This window comes from Coptis chinensis, chromosome 9, assembly GCF_015680905.1.
Source record: "Coptis chinensis isolate HL-2020 chromosome 9, ASM1568090v1, whole genome shotgun sequence".
NCBI lineage: Eukaryota > Viridiplantae > Streptophyta > Magnoliopsida > Ranunculales > Ranunculaceae > Coptis > Coptis chinensis.
The window spans coordinates 55,187,154-55,202,144 of NC_141464.1; the positions used below are offsets into that span (position 1 = coordinate 55,187,154).

General features: G+C 35.3%; 1 protein-coding gene across 1 annotated transcript; it reads right to left on the reverse strand.

The window, feature by feature from the left end:
• Positions 1–11,226: 11,226 nt before the first annotated feature.
• Positions 11,227–12,321, reverse strand: LOC147476772 (transcription factor MYB113-like). Its single transcript, XM_086582898.1, has 3 exons — positions 12,193–12,321; positions 11,969–12,098; positions 11,227–11,826 (listed from the first exon to the last, which is right to left on the reverse strand). The coding sequence occupies exons 1-3, from the start codon at positions 12,314–12,316 to the stop codon at positions 11,343–11,345; spliced, it is 738 nt and encodes a 245-aa protein (XP_086439024.1). The 5' UTR covers positions 12,317–12,321; the 3' UTR covers positions 11,227–11,342.
• Between the last annotated feature and the right edge of the window lie 2,670 nt (positions 12,322–14,991).

Genomic DNA, 14,991 nt, shown 5'->3' on the forward strand with positions numbered 1-14,991 from the left:
CAAGAGTGACCTCTAGAGGAGGAATCCAAGCTCAAGATTCAACATAAGCAAGATCTGGGTATATCCAATTTGCATTTCCGTTCTCTACATCGTCTGCACTAGATGTGTCAATTGTTTGCGTTGTCATGTGAGAATTGATAAGCACCCAAAACTGTAGTTTTAACCTCTTAATAGTATTATATTTAGGCCAATTATATTTACAATAAATGAGAGTTAGTAAAGTTTACGTTTTTTTGTGTATTTCAAGTTTTGAAGCTAATTAGGTAATTAAAGACACCATGTTGCATGGAAAACAAGTCAAGGTGATTGCTGAGAGAGTTCTATATTTAAAGCCCAAAAATCAAAAAGAAAAAGCCTTAATCCCAGTCAAAGTTGGGATGTCAAAGTCAATACGAGAAGAAAAATGACAAAAAACCATCAGAACTTCAAAGGGGTGTATCTTTGGACTCGAACCTCAGAATTGAGCCTACTTTATGTCAAAACGACCGGATCAGAACAAAATTTCCAATGAATCCATCCTTGCCTCAATGAGAGCTATAAAGGTGGACGAAAAGGGCACTGAAATATTTTCCAACAACATTAGCTTTTCTAGACTTAACCTAATGGACTTTGGGCTCACATTAGAGGCCCAAAGTCTAACTTCCAGGCCTATGCCCGAAAATATAAACCTAATCCTCTCTCATTTATAAAGTGGATTAAGGCAAAACTTAAGCTCTCTCTCCTAACCCCTCTTTCTTTAGTTTAGTATAGTTTAGATTAGTTTAGGGTTAAGTAATTAGGGTACTTGGGGTTTTTAATTGTAACCTCTAAAAAATCTGATAACACAAGGCTAAACCTCCAAATATAGGGGGTTTATGAAGCCTATGTGAGGATTATGCCTAGTTTAATCTTTATTGTTGTTTTAATAAATGTTTCAAATTCATTGTTAAGAGTGTTAGAGATAAAATTCCTAAAAATGAACTAGATATTAGAATCCTCATCAAGGAGAATTTCTCTTATGCTAATCATATCTTAGTGCAGAGATTGCTAGGATTGGTTAGGGATCAATAAAAATTGTGACTTTTGTTGTTTTCACTGCAACATAAATGGCATTTCCCATCACTTAAAAAGTGATGTCAAAGGTATAAGACATCACTTTTGAGAGTGATGTGAATGGTGGCGACGTGAAAAGTCAGGGTTTTCCACATTACTTTTTAAACGATGACCACAAGTGATGTTACTTCACATCACTTTTTAATTGATGTCCACAAGTGATGTTATAACTTTGCATCACTTTTTAATCGATGTCCACAAGTGATGTTATAACGTTTAACATCACTTTTTAAGTAAAATCAATAAGGCTGATTAACATCACTTAGGAAGTGATGTTTCATTTAGATTCCAAATTACTTGTAAATTGATGTGAAATAACTCTATAAATCACTTTAAAAGTGATGTCCCATTTATCAAAATAATAATAATAATAATAATAATCAAAAAAGAAAATTGCCAATATCATCCCAATATAATATCATTTTCCTGGTCATTTATCATCAAATAAAGATGAAATGTATCTTAAAATCACATTCATCATCAAATATCATCTCCAATTACAAATATTACACTATATACAAAAAATTGTAACGAGCCAACATATACCAACAAAATCTAATCTGTAGTACCAAAATGAGCCAAAGAGAACCACAATCACCCAACCAAGAATCTATCACAGCCTGGCTTGATGCAATCAATTTAATCCAAGAACCTATTTTCTGTTTTTTTTTCAGTATGAAACATTGTACTAGAAAATCAATGCACATTTTATAAAAGGAAAATAAACAGACGGAACTCTAAGGACAGTATAAACAAGAAACCATGTGTGTTCAACGTTCATTCACTTAATATAATATATACCCAACTGCAAATTTTTGTCGTGCAGCCTATTCCAATCTTTGCCGATTACGCCATGCATAAAACCTTTTTTGTTATGGACCAATTCAAGCAATACACTGAACCAGAACTAAGAAAGAGTGATATTCATATAACAAAGGTGACTTTTTCCTCTGACAAAGAAATCTACATATTTTAAACAGCATACGCAAAATGCTGCCACAATTTTGAAATTGAAGGATAAGGAAATGCTTTAGGTCCAAAAGAATTCTCTAGTACCTCTATACTATCATATTTCTCTAGTACCTCTTTCTATCATAGTAGCCAAACTAGGTGAAAAATGTAACTCGAGTCAATATAATTCAATAAACAAGCAAAGTTACCAATCTACCATCAATTGCCCACATATCACCTTCTCTTTAATTCCAAAAACTTGAACACATCCAACATTCCTTTCAAAACTAATGGAAACAATCGTAAATATCTAACCTATGTATTCCAAAAACTAATAAAATAAAAACCAATAACCCTAAACCACTGAACCAAAATATAACTTAAAATCAATTATAACTAAAAACCACAGGAGTCCAAACTAGAACTAAAATATAAAACAACCACTAAACATCACATTCAAAAAAAAATCAGTAAAGTTTCCTCTGTATTTTCAATATTTCATAAATTTAAAACTTGTCATAACCTAAAAATCAATTAATGTACATCTATTTAATATATTAAAACCTCCAACCTCAGCTGTAAACCCAACTACTAAAAGATGTATTGATTCGTAGAACCGACTATTTAACCATCTCGACAAATGTCAGTTAAATCAAGTAACCAATCCTCAAATCAAAAGAAAACGATTTATATACAGACAACATCCCAAAAACCCTAATACATACATGTCTTATAGAATACAAACTAACATACATACATCTCCACATTATCAAGACAACCTCAAAAATACACACCACATCCTCCACACTACTTATACATCGAAACCCATCTTCTAAAACCAAAGAGCTCAAATACAATACGACTTCCGCATAAAACAAATAAAACTGATCAAATACAATACCTTCCATTCGCTTTTAGGTCTCCCGTTGCTACTCTCAATCTACGTTCCAACACAGAACACACCCCCATGCAAAAAGCATATTATGGGGGTCAATATAAAACTAGTGTGAGTGATTCAGGGATAAGGCAGGTAGTTCCTCACTCGGAGGCATTTTAGTTCTTTATTCCCTTAACAAATAACTAAAGTAACATATACACAATTATTCAAAATTCACTATATTTACTTGACTTTTACCTTTACCCGAGTTAGTTTCATAGGGTAGACACGCTACACAAAGAGTTACAAAGAGTTAGTTGGGTCTACCCTCCTGCAAATCACAATTCAATCAAGCGAATATAACTGAAATTAAAACAATTCTCTCGCCTACTCTTAAGGTCTAGGATTAAAATAGCCACTCTTTGGGCTAACATAGGCTATACCTATCCACCTTGGTGATCAACCAAGGAATTTTTCTAACACCTTGAACTTAACAATGAATTTTAACAGGCATTCTCATTATTGCCAAGCCCAATAAAATATAAAATAACAAAACCAGGAGTTGTGGCAGACTAAGGACTACACACAACATGCAATTTTCTTCTCACAAGTTATATAAAAATTTACGTAGGAAAGTATTCATCTTATACGATAGCATTAGGCAAACTGCCTATAATAAACCAAAGAATCATATCATAATAAAATTAAAATGAAACAAATTCCAATATCAATAATAGCTTCAACCGGGTATATTGTTCAATACCCAAATACCAATTTCATTCCAAGCTTCACCTGGGTATACTATTCAAAATCCCATTATTCCATTATTATGCAACTTTCAATAAATAATGAAATCTCTCCATAATTGCATATTATTCATAAGTTATCCAATTACCATGATTCCCAAATGTAAACCCAACTCCATGGTTTACCAATACATGGGCAGCAAAGTAAAATCAATATCAATATGTACAATGAAAGGAACCATTAACGAATAATACTTGAGAATGCACTAATTAACATTCATATATCCAAAACAATTAATCTTCCATTTCCATAAGTATAGATTTTTTGATACTTCGACAAGGCATAATTTAACAATTCCCTCCCCATGCACTAGTAAGCCACTTACCACCATATGCGTACACCAAAATCACACTTCCTTGTAGTCAATTAAAATTCAAAGCACAAAACGAGTAACTCCTTTACACGTAAACCAAAATAACTAAACAATGAAAATCTTAATTTGCTACGAACACTGGAAACATAGGGTGCAATACCAATATCAAAACAAAAGACTACCCAACTTCACTAACACTAGAGACACAGAGTGCCATACGAAATAATCAACTTCACAAAGAATACCAACTTTACAAATATTTCTAGACAACACCATATCCCATTTAGTTCCACACATGTAACAATTTCACTTCATAAAAATATATAGCCTTAAACTTATATCTAGTGTGGTAGATAATCAATCTTTCCATTTGTAAAAGAATTTCATATTCCCCTTCTTATGTAACAGTCAGTGCTACATAAACCACTACTACAGAGCTATAGCACCTAGTTATTAAAAAATCTTCATATTTACATATCAAAATTTTATATTTTCGATCCTCACAATTAAAATAGAATTTAGAAATTTAACAATGAGCATCGAATCATATTAAATACAAATTAAATTTTGATAGGATTTTAACAAGCAATCACTCCAAATAAATTTTAACAAGGAAATAAAATAAAAGAATCAACTCACCTTAAATCAGATTGTTAAACCACCATCCTGTCGTCATTGCTGGAAGATGGAAACACAAAACTCCCGCATTACGTCGCACTCGACAAACCCTAACCTTCATTTTCTTTTCTTTTTAACTTCAATTTCTTCTTCCCCTACTTTTATTCCTCCCCTCTCTCTCTTGGTCGTCACCTCCCTCCCCCTCTTTTTATTTTATTTTTATTTTTATTGTTTTCCTTACTCTCTCTTCACTCTCCTGGACATCGAAGTCCTCCCTTTTCTTTTCTCTTTTTCCTTGTTTTCTTCTTTCCTTTCTCTCTCTCCTGATCACTCTTTCTTTTTCTTCCTCTTTTCTCTCTTCTCTCTCTTGCTCTCCCTCTTTCTCCCCATCAGTTCCGTCTCTTCCATTTTTTATTTTTTTTTTTTTTTTTTTTGGGGTGCCTTATCCAAAATAAGGCGGACTCCCCCCCTTGCTTTGGACTGTTTGTTTTTTTTTATCTAAACCCCTCTTGCTTTTCCTTTCACCTCCCTATTAGTTTTATGAAAATAACTATTAGGTCCCTGTCATATTCAAAATTTATAGAAAAGTCTCTGAGATAAGTTTGTCTAAACAATGAGTCCCCAGAAAAATTACGCAATCCAACACTACATGAAATTTCTTTTGACACGACGCCAACCAAATTAAGTACAACAAAATTTTGTACAAACACAGGCACGCAACGCATACACAAAAATATTATAATGATCAATTTAGTTTCAACACATGGAAACAAGGTCAAACAAATAAGACTAGTAAAAAAATCCTTAAACAAGAGCGTCAAAATCATTTAAATGGGTTTTGAAAAAGTGAGGCGTTACAGGTTGAAAGTCTAATAATTGACCTATCGGAAATAACACTTCTCCAAAAATGCAAACAAACTTATTATGCTATTTGTCCAAATGTTATCCTTAATTTTCATGTGATAACACTAAATGGCAAAACGTTATCCCAAAAAATTTATAGCGTTTTTTTTATAAAAGTTATTGGATAAATGCTATCTATTTACAATTTTCTAGTAGTGTCGGGCAACTAATTAAAACTCGAGACCTTCTAATTATATAGTAGAATAGATATTTATAATTACACTTCTGTAAGTCACATTATAAGTGATTTAGAAAACTTGGTAAGGTCAATTTTTAAAGGTAGATATTACATCACTTTATAAGTGACACAGTGAGTGACAACACCTTTAAAGTGATGTTGAATACATAGATATTACATTACTTTATAAGTGACACAGCGAGTGACGTAAAAAAGTGTTACTACATCACTATCACAACATCATTTTAAAATGATGTTGTACTACTCTACTATGTCAATTTTTGAAATAAGTGATGTTAAAAAAAATTGTGATAATTATAACATCACATGGTGAGAAAAACTATGACATCACATCACTGAAAGTGATGTAAAATTAGTGATGTCATATGTCATATATGTTGTAGTGTTTACCTTGTGTATATTAATAAAGGTTAAGATTAAAACATGATAAACTAGTTAGAATAATCATAGCTTCACATAGATGGATTAATCCTTCCTCTATGTTTTTTCTATTCTTTAAATTCACATTTTAATTGCTTAGTTTAAATTAGTTTATTGCATTGTTAGTTTAATTAATTTATAATTAGTTTTAGTTTAAGTAAATCACAACACTACTCTCATTGTTCTCACCATTGTTTCATTTTGTTTGATTAGTTGAATTTGTTAAGTCTAGAGAGTTAAGAGTGGAACGATTCTATACTCTATATATTGCATGAATATATAATGAATTGAGAGTAGGAATATAATTGATAAGTTAGTTGATCATTAGTTGTTTGTGTTCTTCTATAGATAATTAAGGATCAAATTTTACGATTATCAGTAAGCATTCTGCTCGAGTGAGTGTAGGTCAAGGGACCATTTAGCGCTTATGTAAGCATTCTGCTCCAGTAGGTCAAGGGACCTTTTAGCACTTATGTAAATATTCTGCTCCAGTAGGTCAAGGGACCTTTTAACGCTTATGTAAACGTTTTGCTCCAGTAGGTCAAGAGACCTTTTAGCACTTATGTAAGTGTTCTGCTTCTATGAGCGTAGGTCAAGGGAACATTTAGCGCTTATATAAGCGTTTTGCTCCAGTGGGCGTAGGTCCAGGGACCTTTTAATGCTTATGGAAGCGTTCGGCTCAAGTGAGCGTAGGTCAAGGGACCTTTTAGTGCTTATGTAAGCGTTCTGCTCTAGTCGCATTCAAGCTCGAGTGAGCATTTTGCTCAAGTAAGTGTGTTGCGCTTAGAAAGCAGTCTTCACTAAGTTAATCCTAGCAATGTAGGCTTTAAACTAGTTAGAGGTGTGTGAGCTATTTAGCCATGAGCTTGAGTGAGCGTTTAGTCATTCAGAATATTTGAGCTTTTTAGAGGGTTTAAGTTCGTTTGAATGTTTTGCTCTTAGATAGCGTTTTGGACGTAGTTGACCCTAGAAGTATATGTCCCTAACTAACGAGCAGTGTGAAGGCTAAGTAGCCTATGAGCTATGTAGCCCTGAGCTCGAGTGAGCGTTTTGTCATTCAGAACGTTTGAGCTTTGGAGAGCGTGTTTATGTTCGTTTTAATGTTTTGCTCTTAGAGAGCATTCTGCACTTAGTTGACCATAGAAGTATAGGTCTCTAACTAACGAGCAGTGTGAAGGCTAAGTAGCCTGTGAGCTATGTAGCTCTGTGCTCGAGTGAACGTTTTGTCATTTAGAACGTTTGAGCTTTGGAGAACATTTAAGTTCGTTTGAATGTTTTGCTCTTAGAGAGCGTTCTGCACTTAGTCCGTCCTAGAAGTATAGGTCCCCAACTAGTGAGAAGTGGTGGTGCTATGTAGTGTTTGAGCTCGATGGAGAGTGTGATTTGGAGATCACCATTGATAGCTAGCCTTGAATTGGCGTGACTATAGTTGAACCAAACTTGATCCTTAGCAGGGCATCAAGTTGATTGGTTGATAGCTAGCCTTTTAGGGGGTGTTACTATGGTTGACAGTTGGCCTTGAATTGGCGTGACTGTAGCTACCCCCAGTTTTGGAGCTTGATTGACTTGTAAAAAATGCAAGATAGCGCCAAAGAATTAGTACAAACTAACAGTAGTAATTCTGGAGATGCATAGAGCATATGAACATAATTGAACATGTTTAGATGGCAACAATAAGCCCCAGTCCGGAGATGGTTGTGGCTAGCCCCTAGTTTGGAGCTTGATCGACCTGCAACAGTTTAGCTACACCATGAAAAAACAGTAGTAGTCACAAATTGGCGAGATGTACCAAAAAGAAATTGGTGCTGATGGAGTGCATGGATATCAACCATAGTTTTTGCATCCAAATTTGATGTAATGCGAGTAATTAGGGAGATAGAATGAGCCTCCACTTTACAATCCGAGCGACCTGCAACGGACTGAGAATTTGATCGACCTCTAGCATATTGGTCTGTGGTGATACACTTTCAAGAATGGATCTATATCCATTTTGTTTTTTAGCAAATTTCATACTATTGTAGTGACATAGAAAATGAAAGTCAAGACTATAATAGCGTTCGGATTGGAAGTGTTTCCTTAGAACTGATGATGTCGTCAAAGCTTGCTCCAAATAAGCAATTAATGCATGTTGTGACCTAGGTGATAATATTCAATTTGGAACTGTATCCGGCATCATCAGGTACTTCTTGTCATTATGTACCAAGATATGCGGCTGTGAACTGCAAGGCCACATGTAAACTCTTGGAATGTCCAAGGCTCCTGAGTATGGTAGTATGCTCCATAACACTAAGCCATAGTACACGGAAAAGGGAAAAATTTACTTATCTGTTTAGAATTGTGTAGCAATTCGCAATGTCTGGATAGTGTTGATTCAGAAGTTTGAAACTTGCGTTGTTATACTGAAGTACATCTACGCGCTGTAATATTATGGTAGGACCAATTCGTAGTACAGGTGAACTGCCCAGGAGGGAGCTTTGAGTCGCAATAGGGAGTGTCAAGTCGCCATTCTTAAGTCATCCCACCTAATAGAACTCTGTTAAGCAAATCAAATGAATTGCCTTGGCATATTAAAGGAGTTGAGTACGCTTAGTTATATAATTGAAATGGTAAGTCAATGAGACAAATTAATAATATGCAATGCAAATAGAGAATTGACAAGTCGTAGAGTCATAGTAATAGCATAGAATTTTGTAAAAGGTGTGATCGGAAGCCCCATTTAAATTCTTCTTGTGATATGATTTTCTTCTTATCGATCTGCAGAGGATAGGGGATGCTGAGAAGAAATAAAGTCGAACATGACCACTTGTCGAGGTCGATCGAATGATGTCTGGAATGCTTTTTTATAATCTGCAAAACTAGATCTTGAGATATTGTATTGACATAAGGCTATGGCATAAGGAATTATTGCAATTTGCAACAAAAGCAACAAGTAGAACGCATATGTAGTTGCATGTAGAACGTATATACCGCCATGTACATTTGAACTTTTGAGTCCATTACAAGATGTGCGTTTTGCTTTGAGTTTGGTTTGTAACCAAAAAGCTTGTTGTGCACAGTATGGTTGACCTGCAATGGTGTGAACTAAATTCGAAGGAACGTTAGTATCTATCACTTGAGAAATCTCAAGGGTGTGAAAATATGACCTGATGAGGTCGAGGTAGGATTCCCCTTTTTGTGGAGACAGCCTGGCTTTGGCGATATTAAAGAACTATGGCAATAATATTAAAGAACTTGCTAGTTCGTGTATGCTCATGGCCTCATGTGATTCAACAAGGCAATGAAAAAAATCATCTTATACCAAATAGCATGTGAATCCAATAATTGAAATTAGTGTTTTAGCCTTTAATTCAAATGTGAAGTTTTGAATAAAGGATATAGTTAGAGAAACTTATCGTCATATTTATGAAGATCGAGTCTGGCGATAGAAAATGCCAATATTGATTAGCAGCATCGGAGTCGTTAACTTTGAAATTTCGATATTCATCAGCAGCATCCATGACTTTTTCACCAACGCTTCATGGGCTTGGAAACGAAAGTTTGGGTAGAGAATTCTTCTCAAAGTATACTAAATTTCCAAGATATTCGATCCACAGACGGCGCCAATGTAAAGGTAATAATTGGGTGTACCTTACATGTGTAGGAAATTTAGGGAGAATGATGTTGTGACTGAGTTCGAATGATCGAACTGCCTACGTATTCAGTTCTCCGGAGAACTGGAATCAAGTCAGTTCGTAGTTCGTATTAGAATTTGATGATCGAATGATCGATGTTGAATTGAGAAGATGGAGAGTGGAGAAGAAGCATAGAATTCTCCTCCCTTTGTTAGAGAGTGGAGAGGAAATATATAGAATTCCCTCCCCCATTTGGTGCTCCATTCATATCAATTGAATGAGATCCACTTTTGGTGCTCCATTCATTGATGATATTTAGTATTGCGTTGATAGCTATGCATGTATTTATGTTCATTTTGTAACCATTTGATAACTCATGACTCTTGAGATGACCAATTGAAATGACCCAATAAGTTAGTCTCAAGATATGATTAATGGCAATAACACGTGTCGCAAACATATTGATGACAATATATGTCCCTCACACTTCTCAGGTATAATATAAAGTAAAAGTTGTTAATTAAATCATTTTGCATTAGATTTCATGTTGGGGTAGTTGGTTACATGATTTTATAAATGTATATGAATCCATTGCTCATATCACACAAGCTACCACTCAATTAATAAGCAACACTGCAAGTAGAAATGGATACTTTTCAATTTGACCATGTATGACTTTCTTACTTCATTTGAATACAATTTGATGTTAACTAAAAGCTCATAAATAGAGAATGATACATATGTTGCATGCATGCTATTTGCATCATTTGTGTTGTTGTACTGTAGGGATTTCTTGGACTCTTAACTCAACCCATCCATTGGCACCCAAGCATTACAAGAGAGCCACCATGAAGATACAGTAGACTTCGTCTAACAAGTCTTTTCCCAAACAAATTTTGTGATGCAGCTGACAATATGGGACAGGGATACTTTTCAAAAGCAACATCGTTATTTCTATCAAAAGTTTATCGTGGATTATCGAATTCAGCCATTTTGTTATTTTGTTATGGATTGTGGTGCAATTTTTTGATCAATTTGTAGTAGCTAACTATTTTTATATACAAGATGTCTTTATGAGCATTTATTGCTTATGGAATTTTTTTGATTAATCATGGATTATCGATTTTTTCTCCTTTTTTGTGTGAAAACTTAAAATCTATTGTTTAATTGGAAGAATCTAAATTCCACGAGAATATTTATTTTTTGGGCGCGAGTTTATTAGGTGAGCGCTAAAATTATCTTGGTGAAATATTTAACTTTTAAGGAGAGAAAATAGGAGAGAGTTAATTAGAGTTACTCAAAAAAAAACAGAGTTAACAAAGGTTGTAGTATGGGACACGTGTGTGGTGCAGAGGCGCTATGGACGGTTTTGTGTCATAAGCGCTATGGACCGAAGTTTTTCTCTATAACAATGTATGTAGTTCTCCGTGCATGCTTAATTTAGAAAATGGAATTGACTGATGAGAGAAAAAGACACAACAGGGAATTGCACGACATTGCTTTTTACTGAAAAATGACTTGCTTAGTTGCTTCCAGTTTACATCAACATTGTTATATCTCTCCTAAGGAAGTCTTCCAGTAGTCCCAAAGATCTCTGTCTAAACACAGGTCTAGCCCTGGACTCACGATTTTGCTTTCTTCAATCAACTGACTCTCTTCATTGGTCTTATTGAGTTCATTTTCCTCAAGGCCGACGCTTATAGTAAACCTGCCAGTTCTGGAACTAATTTCCCTGCCATCTTCTTCTTCGTTGAATAGTATTCTTTGCCACCATGTTGAACTTTGGTCTTGCTCAAACTCCAGTAGAGGTTTATTAGGTCTTTCCTCAAACCCTGTTGTTTTCTCCGTTTGAGTAACTATCCTACGCGGATCCTTTGAAAAAGTTCGAGGCTGAGGCTTTAGAGCTTTCATCTTTGAACTCGTATTCTTATTCTTCACTTGGTCATGTTGAACCATTTTATTTATGTGACTGTTCCAACGATTTTTTATATCGTTTGCTGTTCTTCCTGGTAGTCGAGCAGCAATTAACGACCATCTGCTATATACAAGGGAGTAAAGAAGAACATTGTCAAAGTATGTATATATACAGCAGTATTTAAATTAGTTAGAAAATTTTCAGTCCTACTACATAAGAATTGAATGTGTATAAGCAGGGAAGCTATTAAATTGATATTTGCCTGTTGCCTAAAAGCTTGTGCATTTTGATGATGAGATCAACTTCATCAGGGCTAAACTCGCCTCGTCTGATTTCAGGTTGAAGATAGTTAAACCATCTGAGCCTACAACTTTTACGACACCTATTTAGTCCTGAAATTTAAGCAAACAGCCAAGTGTCGTCAGGATAATATGATAAAGATATGATGAATAATGAATTGAAGCAAATGCGCAATACTTAGTTCACCTGCTCTAAGAGGAACCTTGTGCCAACTTCCTGCACCATACTCCTCAATACATTTTTTCAAAAGAAAATCTTCTTGTTCTGACCATAATCCTTTCTTTAAAGATGAAGAACGTGAACGCTCCATATGTGTTGTTGTTAACTAAGTGGCGTAGTAGTAGTACCTCACTCTAAACCTATATATAAGTATATATAAGATATTATTTGAATACTTCAAGTCTGAGTACGTGGCATATTGTTAACCAGACACTCATATTTATTCTGTTAGGGGTGTGGTATTGGCACCCCACTTTATGGGATTGGCACCCCTTTGGCAAAAAGTAAAACAATAATGGTTATTATTTATATGTCCTTTTACACCCCCACATACCCATAGTTCTACGGCATCGGGTTGCCGCGAGATCATACAATCCACGACATCGGATTGCCCAGAGATCCCATATCCCACGGCAAGTAGTTGCAGCGTGCAGAACATCTTTTTTTATATATATATATATATATTTTTTATATTTTTTTTTTTTTTTTTTTTTTCACTTCAAATTTTACGTATTGAACACATGCAACATATGGATACTTCATTTTCTTATTTAAAGCTTTTTTATACACTCTAAAAACAACACCAAAACCATGACAAAAAAAATGTACAATCGAGGCATAATTTTGCTATCTCGTGGCAAATATTTTCATATGCTATAACAAAATTTTGTGATCAAATTAATGAAGAAGAGTTTTGATAATTAACACAAGCAAAGAATCCATTTTAGTGAACCCTAACACAACCATCTCGCGGAAAAAAAAAATTAAAAGAAAAAAAGACCCACGGCAACCACCTTCCGTGGGATATGGGATCTCACGGCAACCCGATGTCGTGGATTGTGCGATTTTACGGCAACTTCTTGCCGTGAGTGTTTTTATGTGATTAATAGAGGGGTGATAGTACCTTTGAATTGGTCAAATGGGTGCCAATTCCATTTTATGGGGTGTCAATACCGCAACCCTTCAGTTATACTAACGAGCAGCCACGTTAGATAATTAAACAAAAATATTATTTTCCCCAAATAAAAGTATTAGACAGTAGGGGTGGGAATTTGGCCCTAACGACCCTAACTCGACCCGACCCTAAGCCCTTACAACTAAAGCCCTCATAGAGTTTAGGGCAGGGCCGACCCGACCTTAATGCTTTCTAGAGCAGGGCTAGGGCTAAGGTTCTGAAACATAGGCCCGACCCTAATTCAGCCCTCATTAGCCCGACCCTAACGAAGCCCTAGTTATAGTTTCATACTTTCACTATAAATACACATACCATAATTATCCAACTCTTTGTTAAATATTTTCAATTAAAATAACATTGTCCTTTGTAATTTATCACTTACACCCAAGGGTACTTCCAATAACTTGTCGTATATAACAAAAACTTGTCAACCAAGTAACCATGAAAAACAATGAGCACTAGCCTAAACTGATGTAGTAAAAAGAAGAAAATATATAGGCGCGGCCCTAAACCCCGACACTAAAGCCTTTAAATTGATGTAGTAAAAACTTGACAACCTAGCAACCATGAAGAACAATGAGCGCTAGCATAAGATAATGTAGTAAAAAGAAGAAAATATATAGACACGGCCCTAAAGCTTTTAAAGAGGGCTTAGGGTAGGGCTAGGGCTTGAGATTTAGGCATGTGACCCGGCCCGACCCGACCCTATGCTGACTTTAGGGCCGGGTCAACCCGACCTTAATATCTAAAGGGCTTTAAATGTTTAGGGCCGGGCTAGCTCGACCCGGCCCATTGCCCACCCCTATTAGACACATACAAGAAAGCTCACTGCGAGTTATTCCAGTTGTTCAGTATGGATGAAAGCTAACGTGCTGAGGACTGAGGAGTACTCCCAAGGGCACACTAGCACGATGTATTTCAATGAGTCCCTTATTAGCTAGGTAAGAGCATCTTTAAGAGAGAAACCAAGAAAACACCAAATTTTTTAACCAAACCAAACACCAAACCAAAAAAACACCAACCAACTTAAGGAGAAACATCAAATATTGGACATCAAATGACACAATTTTGGATAAACCGCGCCATATAGCCCACGCAGCTTTCTCAAAACTGCGCCACTGAAGCCCACCTTAAAAGCCCAAGCCCATGCAGTTTTTTAGAAACCACGCGGCGTGCTATGTCTTTATAAATATGACCAAAATCGCGCGGTTCATTCATTTTTAAATTTTCTCTCAATTCATAAACCCTCTTCTTATTAAAAAAAATAAAAAACTACCTAAACTCTTGAAATTTTATACCTTTCGATGATGATGACGATGAGTATTGGTAGTACACAAACGACATTGGCGATGATGTAGAGGTAGAAGAACCCGATGAAGTACAAGACAGTGGGGGAGAAGAAGTCGAGGATATCGCGCTGACTGATAGACATCCCTATGTACTTGAGTATCAATTGAACGACTTCGATTGACAATTTAATCCCGATGAAACACTTGATATGCAAGTTGTGTCTTCTACACATGATACAAAACACGTGTCGAGTGTAGTGGCTAATTCTTAGGTAATTAATTAGTTTTGATTAAATATTTTGAATATTATACATTAATTAGTTGAGTTGGACAAATTAATTATTTATCTTATATGCATTATTTTTTTTTCCATAATATCAGCAAGTTATTGACTATCGAGTTAGATCGGCTTTACTTGGTGTTAGAGAGTGGTAGAAGGTTCTTAAGAGTTTGGATGAGTTTGTACATATTAGAGATAGTATTTTATGTACACCTTTGGGTCTTTTGGTTGATGTAGATTTT

Excerpts from the sequence above, each read along its gene's own strand:
- LOC147476772 (XM_086582898.1), bottom strand. The coding sequence starts at position 12,316 with ATGGAGCGTTCACGTTCTTCATCTTTAAAGAAAGGATTATGGTCAGAA. Across the intron at positions 12,099-12,192 it reads CAAGGTTCCTCTTAGAGCAG|GACTAAATAGGTGTCGTAAA; the intron begins GTGAACTAAGTA and ends CTTAAATTTCAG. Across the intron at positions 11,827-11,968 it reads CACAAGCTTTTAGGCAACAG|ATGGTCGTTAATTGCTGCTC; the intron begins GCAAATATCAAT and ends TGTATATAGCAG.